The sequence below is a fragment of the Homarus americanus genome, unplaced genomic scaffold (genome assembly GCF_018991925.1).
Source record: "Homarus americanus isolate GMGI-L3 unplaced genomic scaffold, GMGI_Hamer_2.0 scaffold2539, whole genome shotgun sequence".
Taxonomy (NCBI): domain Eukaryota; kingdom Metazoa; phylum Arthropoda; class Malacostraca; order Decapoda; family Nephropidae; genus Homarus; species Homarus americanus.
The window spans coordinates 3,461,113-3,473,907 of record NW_024725489.1 but is presented as its reverse complement, the minus strand read 5'-3'; the positions used below and the strand labels follow the sequence as shown (position 1 = coordinate 3,473,907).

At 40.5% G+C, this 12,795-nt stretch overlaps 1 protein-coding gene across 2 annotated transcripts in view; it reads right to left on the bottom strand.

Moving 5' to 3' along the window:
* The window catches only part of LOC121864998 (transmembrane protein 231-like), a 15,623-nt gene extending 6,740 nt beyond the window's left edge, over positions 1–8,883 (bottom strand). For both annotated transcript variants that reach the window (XM_042364264.1, XM_042364263.1), the window contains exons 1-4: positions 8,692–8,883; positions 5,332–5,492; positions 2,888–3,016; positions 603–828 (exon numbers count right to left, since the gene is read on the bottom strand). In XM_042364264.1, coding sequence (XP_042220198.1) covers positions 603–828; positions 2,888–3,016; positions 5,332–5,492; positions 8,692–8,830 — 655 coding nt within the window. In that variant the 5' untranslated portion in view covers positions 8,831–8,883. The remainder of the gene's footprint in view (positions 1–602; positions 829–2,887; positions 3,017–5,331; positions 5,493–8,691) is intronic.
* Between the last annotated feature and the right edge of the window lie 3,912 nt (positions 8,884–12,795).

Genomic DNA, 12,795 nt, shown 5'->3' with positions numbered 1-12,795 from the left:
CACAGTACTGAATTGTGCTTTATCAAGGGTCTACTGCATAAATATACTTTGCTAACCCACAGACTAAATGTGGTGATTTACCCTTAGATTAGAAATGTTCAGACTACTGACACATGTCAGCATCAATAGCAATATGCTGAACTCCCATCAAACAAGTGAAATTTAGAATATCCAGATTGTTAAATAACCAAAAAATTTGAAGTTTTTCACTTCTCATTACAGCTTTAAAAAAAGGGTAATTTCTGAAATTACCATTCAAATTTTTCATTATTTGTTGTAATAACTACATTGTTCTTTTTTATCTACCTTCTCATATGGTTTTTGTAGAGCCAAAAATTCTCACTCATACTTTTCAAGCAAACACTTCCTCTTCCACATCATCTACTTTCTCATTTTTTCTGCTTCCTATCCTTAACATTTCAACAGTAATTTGCTTCCTTACTTCCTTAGTCTGCCTTACCACTGGTGTTAAGGTAAAGTTGCCTAACCCCTTCACTATGGGGACATCACTTTTAATATTCTATTTGGCTAATGCCAGATGATTTTATTCAGAAGAGAGGGGACCCCATACACAATTGGTTAAAGAAAATGATGGTACTCACAATTTCTTTTCCAGTAGTTTGAAAGAATATTATGCAACTTCCAATCTTTAGCTGAAGATGCAGACAAAGGCAAGACTGATGTGTTATAGAGCGAGTGTGTGCCTGAGTATGGTAGAGGGCGCTGCTGATGAAGTGTAAGATCAGCCCAGGTGTAAACTGCTGATACTGGGACTCCACTGCTGTGTTGCACAACCCCAAGCCCTTCTAGCACAACTTCGCACATATGCTGGTAAATGGTGAGAGGATTATGAATGGCTTTCATAAAGATACCTGTTAAGATATTATATCACATACACACACTCGCACACCAAAAAATACAAATTTGTCTCAGTAATGCATGAAATCAGTATTGCAGGATTTTATGAAATTTTTTTTTCAGAATGAAAATGAAAATAAATTGGTAATTTAATGTAAATTAATAAATAATATCCATACACAGTCATTCAATGACTTTGAAAATAATATACTGTACTCATAAGAGCCTCCTTCTGAATGCAATGTGAGGCAATAAGATATATGGTAGCAGTGTAAGTATGAGTCTTATTTTCGAAACAACATAGGAAACATATAGAGTAGAGTACTGTACTGTACATTGTCCATTCACAAAGTGGGCAAGCTGTAGGAGTGTAGAGAGAGAGGATTTCTGCCACACAAAACACTTCTGGGAAGAGGAGGACAGCAGTTTGACCCTTAATTTATTTTTTAAAACTGAAATTGCATTATCTTATCACCTGCTCAACACAAAAAAAATGTATATACGTACAGTACTGTACAATCTGGTTAACTGGTCCAGGTAGATAAAACTACCACATATTACAACAGTGTTCAAAATGGTATACAATACTACCCAAAATTAATAAGGCTTTGGGTAAAACTTCCTGCCTTTGGCCCATCCTTTCACCAGCCAAAACGTACAGTAACTTGCATTAGAAGCAGGTATGAATCTGATAAAGAAACTATTACTGTATTTGTCTAATCTTGTACAGTATTAGCAAAAGGATATACAGGTATCCCTCATTTAACAAATGTATTAGGTTCTTGGAAAACCATTCAGTAAGTGAATTTTCGTATCTTGAATAACAGAACAAATGTGAAAAATAGGGTTCGGTTCCCAAACAACAAGAAAACCTGAATATTAAAAAAAAAAACCATTAAATCAATTCACTAACAACAAAAAACTACCAAACCAATTAAAAAATTTACCCATTTACTGTACTTTACTACTTAACACATTTAAAACATTAAAAAAATCTATCTAGATGATAATATGCAGCTATAACCATAAACAAAAAGCTAAATCAAAATTTAACACAACTGCCATTTGCATGAGATGCAGCCACGTGGCCTCAAAGTTTGCCATATCAACTCAGCCCAACTGGGACACTGCCTTCTCTCCTCCCTTCAGCTCCCTCTCTCAAAGTGCCAACTCTCACACACAAATATTTATTCCCTCTATGTTTTTGACCTCATGCATTTTTTTTTTAACTTTTTTTGCACATTATATATGAAGGATTGTGTATGCATGTAACCGAGTTAAAAAGTGAAGAAAGTTAAGTATATCTTCCTGAAATTACGAGTTGAAAAATATTAAACCATAATATAGCTCTCTTGCTGAGCCTGCTAACTCTTGCTGGTGTACAACGAAATGTTTATTCATTTTATGTTTTTGACTTTATGATAAATATTCCCTTTGTTATGTTGTTGTTGTTTTTTTTACACATTCTGTATGTAGGACTGTGTGTGCATATAAATGGGTAAAAAATAAAGTTAAGTTTATCTACCCGAAATCACGAGTTGATATTAACCAAAACATAGCTTACAGCTCGGCCTGGTAGCAAGAGGGATAGGGGAATGTGATTACACTGTACAATGATGAGTATAACTTGGCAACATTGCCACCAGCGATGTTAAGAGTAACACTTCAATAACCACACCACCACCGTCAGCTGTGAATTCAAACACATGAACTGAATAGTGGGAGCAATTACCTTAAGGGAGGGCTGTCAGGGCTCACCACAAGGGGTAGGGAATAGCAGAAGGAAAAATGGGCTAAAGGAAGATGTGGGAGGAGGGGGGGTATGATCATTGAGCGAGAATACATCTCTGCCCATCTCTCCAAGATGACTGCCCCAGCTGAATTTTTGCTGGTACTGTACCCAAATTCGTATAAGTGGGGGACGCTTTCGTTAAATGAAAAAGAGGTGTTATTTAGGAAATCTGTATAAGCAAATCTTTTGTATCTCAAACATTCATTAAGAGAGGGTATACCTGTTCTGTATACTTACATGAAGTCTGTAGTCAAAGGTAAGCAGCAGCATTGTGCCATAAACTAATTCGTTGTTTGCCAGTGGTAAAGTCAAAGTAAAATCCAGTCCTTCTTGCACACCATCATTGTTCTTGTCAACTTCATGTGACTGAAATTAATTGAAAATCTTCATGGAATTATATAAATAACCAACTAATCCTGCAGTTTTTTTGTCAAGGGAAGAAAACAATAAGAATTAATGAAAGACATGAATTAAATTTTCATTTGGAATAAGAGAACTGGCAAGGTGGAGAATAAAGAAAGAAAATAAGAGATTTGTCTTCAACAGTATAAAATTCATCAGAAAAACTACAAATGGCATATACAGTACAGTACTGTACAGTAATACTGTACCTCTCTATACCAAAATAATTGGTGAGCAGCCAGTTTGGTACTGTATATGGGGGTTTTCAGTATAAAAAAAAACTGAAAATTTTGTCTAATACCAAACTCAGTTCAGTATATATTGTCACAATACCAGACTTTTTTTATATATAAAATATAATCTAGTAACACAATACAAAAAATTTATTATTAATAAAATATCTGTACAAGAGTAATTACTAATTTGAAAAGCTGTACAGTACTGCACTGTACAGACAGCCAAAGGTGTAGTACGTGGTCCAATTATTTACAAAATGGCACATACCCAGGGCCACATAGAGGTGTCATCCTTTGGGAGGCACTGTTGGGTCTCCCCTAGAGGGTCATCCTCCTCTTGCAAGGGTATCTCAGGGGTGGTTTAGACATCTGAATCCACTAGAATACCCTCCTTGGTTGGCACCATAGATGATCCTGGTTCTTATTACAGCACAATTACAGTACATTACAGAAGGATCGCCACTTTTGAGGTACTGTATCTATTTTCGTGATTCATTGGTTTTGCGGTAGGGCGCAAAAATTCTAAGTCATTCTTTTTCACGGAATTGCTCACCACTTTCGAGTCGGAAAAGCCCAAATATAGCCGCGCACATCTCTGCTCTGACACTCAAACCATCGTCGTTCCTCATCTGAACCGCTTAACAGCCATCTACAAAGCATGAGTGAATGCCCGCCATCCATCTCTTACCATAAGGTTTCTAAGATGAGAACCAGCAGCTGCCTTACGAGACATGAATGTGGATGAAACAGATGACAGGACAGTGGATGAGAATGTGGATGAGGTGTTACAGCATGAAGACTTGGACTTTGAAGGCTTCAAAAATGCATTGCAAGATGTAGCATCAAGCTATTCAATGATTGTGTCAAGGTTGGGACTATTCTGTACAGTACTGTATATCACCTGCACTTGTTGTATGAGTGTCTGAATAAGTGTTGTAATTTTTAGTGGTGGTTATAGGGTGTTATCAAGGTGATAAAGTGGCAGAACCGGTACCAATTAACCATTTAACATGTACAGTACAGTAAACAACAAAATTTTAAATATTTCTACACCCCTTGGTCTGACAGCCTCACAACTATCACTTGACTGAGACCATGTTCATTTGGTAAGGTGAGTTCTTCTGATTGTGATGCATTGTGTAACCAATAAAATGTACTCTGTATGTCACATATAGTTAATACAGAGAAATTAACAGGAATAAATATAATACCCATGTTATTCACAATTTTTGGTCTGGTGTGTCATACTGTATAATACTGTACTGCAAAGGTGCAGCATTTTATTTTTTTTACTTTGCTTTTCTTAATATATTGCTGGTTGGGCAGAATTAGGAGTAACGCAGGCTTTCCCCTCAGTCAGTGTTATTCATTCCAACAGCTGTAATAGATGTCCTTTGCAAATAGTGCTATCCAGTGATTTGATGCAATCTTGGACCATAATGCAAAATAGGGTTAATAAAATTAGCTGTGAACATACCATTTACATTCTCGAAAGAGGAATACTGTATATGGATGAGCACTTTGTCGAATATTTGCTGCTGCATGACAAATGAATGACCCTGAGGTTCTTCACAGGGTTACATATTACATGCTCAAACATGCCAGGGTATGTGTGTATACAAGCTCAAGGTAGCCATATTGAACAATTATCACAATAACATTTCTGAATGGTACCGACCCCAGAAATCAGCTGCTATTATTTGACATAAAGTCGTGATACACCCAATACATACTAGTTACAAGAAAAAGCTCTAATTTTCTTTTAAAATTATTAAAAGGTAATTTATCATTTCACCTCTTGTCAGCTTACTAGCAGTTTGGGAGACCATTATATTCTCTGTTATGACCTTCACATGAGAAAACCTGAAGAAAACCTGCAATGTTTGGTAGGGTCTCAATGGATAACACCCTTCTCACATCTGACCAGGGCTGGAAATTGAACACAAGACACTGCTGAGAGGCAAGCATGTCACCTCTAACAAAGTGAGTACTGTACAGTACAATGATTTTGCTAGCCAAAATATTGATATTATTATCACTCACCTTGATTAATGGGATTCTAAGATAATTCCCCATCAAAGAATTAAAAGCTGGATAGGTGGACCACACAACAGGTCCTAGCGAGGTATCAATAATTAGAAGCACCTGATGTTTGAACCGAACATCAGCTTGCTCACGAAATTCAGCCTCTCTTATCCAAAGACCTGCAGAAAAAGGAAGAAATTAATATAGAACTACTGTATACAGTATGGTAGTTCCATTGGTGACAAGTTATTGAGATGATAACCTGTCACCCTGCAGAGGCTGATCAAGGTTTATATGATGGGGATACTCCTTTGATGCCATAACTATAGTCTGTTCACTCACAGCTTACAGCAGAGGCCTAGGGTCAATTTGTTGTAAGGCAGGTGATTGGTTGGTGGAGACACCCAAAGAGCCACAACAGTTCTTTACTATTTAATCTCTTGTATTTATATTACTTGTACGACATTTCAAGATACAATACCGTAACCTTTTCGTGTTTATGTCTGATAATTTATGCACTTTGGGAAGCAAAAATTAGCAGGTGAATTGCACTGGTAACATAAATATCGTAAAGAGAACACAAACATGATGAACAAATTCGGGGATGTAAACTCCCCTTTACCAAGTGACGCCACAATTTTTGGTGGAAAGGTTGGACATTTGTAACACTGCTCCCAGTGGTAATACTTGATAACAGTTGTCCAGCCTTAGCAAGCAACCTGACCTAGCCTAATAGGGTAGGAAAGGTCATAATTCAATAATTGTGCATTTTCTCTCACTTTCAATATCACCAGTGGATTCAGCATGAAAACTGCATTAAACATTTTGTTTTCATACCTACATCATATGCTGGTGTTTGATGAATAATTACAGTACTGTACTGCACAGTACTAAATTTATAAAACTAGGTAAAATACTATTATATAAGTTTTAACCCCACATTCTCCCCTCTTCTTCAAAGCCCCACCCACTTTGTGGAGTACAGTACAGGGTACTGTATTAATATTGAAGTAGAAATGGGCCACAACTAAAAAAGGAAGCAATTGCACAAGAAACAGTGGTACAGTAATAGTGGACGAGATGGCTAATACCAGAAAAAGGTTTTCTGTTTCGTTCATTTTATCTAAAAATGTTGTTTGGATGATAAAACTATGTGACAACTTTTCCTGTATTTATTTGAGTATTTATTTGTTTACATTTTTCTTTATCTACTATCATAAATCACCTGTAGCGGGCAGGGCATGAAAAAAGTGTAAATGTGGGGTAAAACGTGGTGGAAAAACAGACCATGTAACTTAAAATGATGTCACATGTTTTTGTACGTGAAGATATCAATTAATTACTTACAATAAATACTCCTTTGAAAAATCTGCCGAGTTAGCGCATGTTGTCACCTACTCAGTTTGTTTACAACTGACCTGCTTGGTCTGAGCATACTCATACGTCCACAAAAAACGTAAAATTGCACCATAGCACTTCAAAGTTGCTTTCAATGGCACCATATATCAAAATCAGTACTTTCTGTTTAATATGGTGATGGGTCCTTTCCCTGGCTAAAAAGTTAGGTTTCTTTGGTTGGTTAGGTCAGGTTCTAGTAAATGTTGCCTCTTTTAAAATACCTTCTATAATGATAAGAACATCAATGGAAAAAAAAGGAATAAAATTGAACAACTCCTTCTTCTGGTAGTGTTGTTCTCGGACCTAACCTTCTAAACTACTTACATCCGCCAAAACAAGTGAGTAAAAAATCAAAGGAAATCCATAAACATTTTCTGGTGGTAGCAGTTTCGGTAATTATATAGGACTAACCCGCGAGTGAAATTGATTGCAAACAATTATAAAACGCCCGATTTTCATTGTTATATTATAGTGGACACTGTTGTAGTTTGTGGAAATAGGTTAAAAAATGGATATTTTAAAATATAAATGCTACTTAACATTTATGGGTATGAAGAACAGACCTAACCTTACCTAACCTAACCTAACCTAACCTAACCTAACCTAACCTAACCTAACCTAACCTAACCTAACCTAACTTCCTCGGTATATCAAACAGAAAAAACTTACTATGATATATGGTGAAATTTGAGGCATTTTCTAGATGCGAGATGATACGGCCGCATCGGCGCTGTGCAGCCCCGCCGGGTTAGTCCTATATATTAACCTCAGTTTCCTCATAAATTACCAAAATTCCTTCTGGTGTTAGCCGTTTGATCCAGCATTACCAAGTAAGTTTTGTATGCTTAATATGCTGGGGTAAGGGGGGGGGGAGTGTATGGGGGCAAAGAAGTCAGGTAAGGTTAGTTAGGTTTGGTTGGTTAGGTCAGGTTCTGTGCACTGTATCGTTATTACTATCATCAAAACAACATCTGGGTTAATGTTTGTTTAATGACTGTGGTAAGATATTCCTATGTGGTTATTCTAGGCTATTAGGATTAGATTAGGTTTGGTATAGTTAGGTTTGGGATTAAATTATCATTTCGGTCATTCAATTACTTGGAAGTAAGTTTGGTTAGGTTAGGGATAAAATTATTGTTTCAGTCATCCCCTTATTTGGTAGGTCAGAATGGTTCAAAACACAAAAAAAATGATCACAAGAACATAATTTCATTCTAACCTTACCTAAACCTCTCTCAAACAGTGGTAACTTAAAATCATAAAATTTGCTGGATGACCACAAAGGATAATATTACAAAGTTAAGTTAGGTTAGGTTAGGTTAGGTTTGGTTTCAAGTGATTTGGAAGTTGAAATTGTTGTGTGAATAGGTTTCTTTGTGTATTTAGGGGTGTTTTATTCAAATCTGACCTCCATTTCTTGTGCAAATGAGTAAATTTTGTCAAAAAATAAAATAAACTTTTTTAAAAATGCAATAACTTCCTTATTATCAACTTGTGACGGAAGTGTAATATAAGAAAATGATCATAGAACAAAAATAGTTCTATCGATTGAGTGAAGTGAAGTGAATTTCCAGAATTTTGTGGTTGCTGTTTACTGCAAAATTACCATTTTTTTTAATTCGCTTTTTTTCCCAAAAAATTAATGTTAGATTTTAGTAAAACACACTAAATACGCCCAAAAATAGCCCTGCTCTCATCAACAAAAAGGAACTTGTTTGATGACCTTATTAAATATATTAAAATTATGGAGCTATGAGTGTAAGGTGGTAGCTTTAGTTTTTAGTTTAAAAAATTTATTGACAAAGCTTGTAGTACAGTTTGCTTATTCTGAGTAATTCGGTCAGGTCTTGACACTGAGGGTGGTATCACTTCTCACTACCACGCAGGACAGAGGTTCATACACAAAGAAATACATCATATTCATTGCCAGTATATATAAGTCAGATTCATGAGGGTAATGTCACTGTAGAGAAGTCTTACCATTACTCCTGTACACCACTACGAGAGGCGTCATTACCGTCAATACAAGTGTGAAAATCCAAAATAATGTCGCCTTAGAGCACCAACTTGTCTTGTGAGTTATAAATTGGGGACGCTGAAATACTGCATACAGTCCCATGTTTAAACTGTCAACAATTATTGTCCAGGAATGAGAATAATCAGACACATAACTATTTTTATAATAAAAGATGAATTTTAGCAGTTTTGTTTATAGTCAATAGATGGCGATTATCATTGTCCCTCTCCCGTGAATGTCTTTATATACCAAACCATAATTATATTTTGTTTATTCAATGATCATCACATCTAGTAATTGCCTTTTCAAGTAAGGGAAGCCCAGGGCTTGCTTAGATTCCCTTTATTATTCTTAACGTACATATTCATTGCCAGTATTCACTAAAGGCCCTCTTATTATAGTGGGTGCTGAAAGTGTACATTTTCTCTAGTGTGTGTGAAGCAGCCGACCGCCGAGCCGCCAACTCTGTCAACCAACAACCATTGCCTCCTGTAGTTTTCAAGATCTACATCACTGCTTTCACAAGGGCGGATCCCCCCCTTTTCACCAGAAAATTCAAATATTTTCATTTGATGCAGCATTGTATTCAGACATTTTTGTAAAGTCAAAAGTATTTACTATTGACTTCAGAATATCTCTTAATTTCAAGTGCTCATGGCTTCAAAATGGCTCGCCATCTTCCCCCCCCCCCTTTCGATATTGTTGTCACCTTAGTGGATTTTGCAACTTGTGTGAAAATTCAAGCTTCTGCAAGTTCATAGAAATTTTTCCTTTCGGCCTGCGGTAATAAATTCAGTGTTTACGCAGTTTGCTGGATAATCAGTGACCAGTCTATTCGTAGTGTTATTTTGTGAAATGAAATTGCACAGAATAAATTCAAAGGGCCTTATGTTGCCCAGTTCATCATTGTTGGTCTTTTTTTAACGTACACTGCTTGCAATCACAAATAAAGTTTCCAGTCCACGCCAGGACGTTTGTGGGGAACGAGTTACAGTATTTGGTTCACACTCAGGATGGGATGGAGAAAGGAAACTCACAATGTGCTCTCTGTATACATGTTGTATTGGATGTACAATGCAGCTTGGTGCTGGGAAGTGGCAGCGTGGTTACAAACGTGATGTAGAGAGAGCTGGTTGGTGAGGGTGCTCAGAGGGGGACCAGCTTGTGGGTCGCCATGCTCGCCGGCGGGAGCGAGGGCCGCCAGGCAGCGGCGGAGGAGGTGGTGTAGCTTGCTGCGGCTGCAGCTAGAAGAAGAGGGAGGGCACCACGAGGTCAGGTCTTAAATAGCGGAGGTAGGAGTGGCTTAGTAGTTGACCTCCGTGATGTATGGCGGCGCTGGTTGACCCAGACAACGAGGCATACACGGGAATTCGCGGGGTCGGCTACTCAGCGACAAACAGCGTTTGTAGGGGAGAAATCCACTACAATACTCCCTCCTTCCCTCCAGGCGGTGTAGGAGACTTGTTGTCTGCAGGGTTGCATGGCACATGTGAGGCAGAACGGGCGGTGCATGCCACATGTGAGCCATAACGGCGATGGCGTGGATGAGCCGGCCGCTAGAGGAGACAACTGTCTAAATACACAATATCTGTGGGAGTAGAGAGGGAGAAAAAGGGTGTGTGGAGGCGATGAATGTTGTTCTTCCCTCACGGCAGGTACAGAGTCGTCAGATGCGCCTGCTGGGGTGTGTGGGCCTGGGTCAGGAGCAGGGGCTGTGTCAGCAGAAGCGGATGAGGGCTCGTGACAGCAACTGGGTCCACGACAGCAGCAGGGTGCAGTACAGTAGCAGGGAGTACCTGAGGGAGAAAAGAGGGGTGTGTGGGTCCGCACTCAGGTGCATGGGCCTCGTCGGGAGCAGGGGCTGCATCAGGAGGAGCGGCAGGGGGTACTGCTGGGCCGGGGGCGGCGTCTGAGGCAGGACGGGTGTGCTGGGGTCGGTAGGACGTGGTGCTTGGGGCAGGGAGAGGAGCTGGTGTCTCCTTAGAGAAGCAGTGCTGCTCTAGGGTGTCTAACCTGCGGTGTAGAGACAGTAGTTGTAGAGCCGATGAGAGCTGCCTCTGTGTGGATAAGCCAGTCTTCCATGTTGCTTGAAGACTGGGAGAGTGATCGGTTTCTCCTCCATCCTGTGTGAGTGCGAATCTCCGGGGGTCACCATTTGTGGGGTACGGGTTGTTTGGTTCACACTCAGGATAGGATGGAGAAAGGAAACTCCTTGAGCCTGAACAGGTGCGGATTCGCCACATCCGTGAGGGCTCTGTTCCCTAGCAAGCCAACTAAGGGGTGGTGGTCCGTCACCAAAATGAGGTTCAGGCAGCCAAGGAGGAACAGCCTGTCCTTGCGCAGGCACCATACCACTGCCAGGGCCTCCCCTTCTACTGCAGCCTAGCCAGCCTCGGTCGTGCTCAGATGTCGGCTACCGCACAGAGCCAACCTCCACCCTCCCCTGCAGCAGAAGGGCATTTCTGGCGAGGCAAAGGCAGAGTATTGCTGCAGAACGACGAAGTTGATGCCCTCCCTGCTCCAATAAGTGACAGCTGCCGTAGGCCTGAATTTGTCGTAGTACACCAAGCCGTCCCTTGCCAACTGACAGTTGGTGTCCTGGGCCTGGCGAAACTTAAGCCGCAGCTGGTCGTCCCAATACACTCGCTTGCCCATTGGGTTCTTGAGGAGCTCGCGGAAGGGCTCCATCACAGGTGCAATGGCAAGGAAGGGAGCCAGCTGGTTAACCAGGCCATGCCAGGACCTGATGTCAGTGATTGATGGCTGATCAGGCATGGGGAAGTCTTTGATGGCTGACAGACGTTGGGCGGTGGGCTGGTAAAGGTCCCACCCCAGGAGGAAACCCACAAACTCGGCTTCTCTTCTGCAGAACAAGAACTTTTTCTGGTTTCAGTGTGACACCTGTATGAGCACAGGTCCCCAGAAAATCGTAGGTGTGCCATAACACCCCATTCACACTGGAGTCATAGAGGAGTGTTATCCACTCATTGTACTTAAGGGGCACATCAAACCTCTTGGTGTAGGCATCTGATGCTGAACAATGTCCCATGGGCGTCCTGTAGTATCGAAAACGGCCCCACGGCGTGATGAATGTGGTCAGGTGTCTACCTTCCTCCTCCAACTCCACCTGATGATATCCCCAGAAGGCGTCAGCGAAGATTTTTTACGAGTGCACGGGCACACCGCACACCATGTCGAATGGTGCAGGTGTGTGGTGCGTCTCCCTCTGACAGCTTACATTGAGGCGTTTAAAGTCCATAGTGCGCCGGGCTGACCATTTTTCTTGGCTACCACGACCATCCTGGTGCACCACTCCTTAGCCTCAGGAGAGCAAACTGGCAATCCTTTTCCAATCGGGACACCTCGGTATGTGCTGACAGCATTGCTGGAGTTATACAGGGCGGTATGAGTGCATTTATCCCATCTTCTACAAATACTTTCACTTTGCAACCATGGTTTGATTGCTCCTGTTCTCTTGCATGTAGGGAGAGAGATAGGGCGTATCAAGTTATGAAACTATCTCCTCTTATTACCCACTCTTTCATTACTTCTAGGAATCGTTGTAAGGTTATTCTTCGTAGGGCCAAGCGGAATTTTATAAAAAGAAAGACCGTTGTCCTGAATAACTCTTCTTCTAGTAAATCGTTCTGGTCCTTAACCAAAAATATCTGTAATAACTTCTGCACTCCCTCTTTTCCTCCTCTCTTCCGACCTGATAACTCTATAGCCAACTCTCCCCCTGATAAAGCCAATCTCTTTGGCACCTTATTCTCCTTTAATTTCACCTTAGACGATTCCAACTCTATCCCTCCTACTCCTGCTCCTCCTACTGAACCTATGCACTTTTCTATACTCTCCACTCGCAGGGTTGCTGGCTGTGTTATCCAGGTTGGATGTGAGCAAGGCGCATGGACCTGATGGAATACCCCTTGTGTTCTGAGGGAGTGTGCTAAAATTCTAGCCCGTGCTTGCTCGCCTCTTTCGCCTTTGCCTCAAAACCCAAACTTTTCCTTCTTCTTGGAAGCATGCCTTGGTTCAGCCCATCCCAAAGAAGGGAGACCATTCTA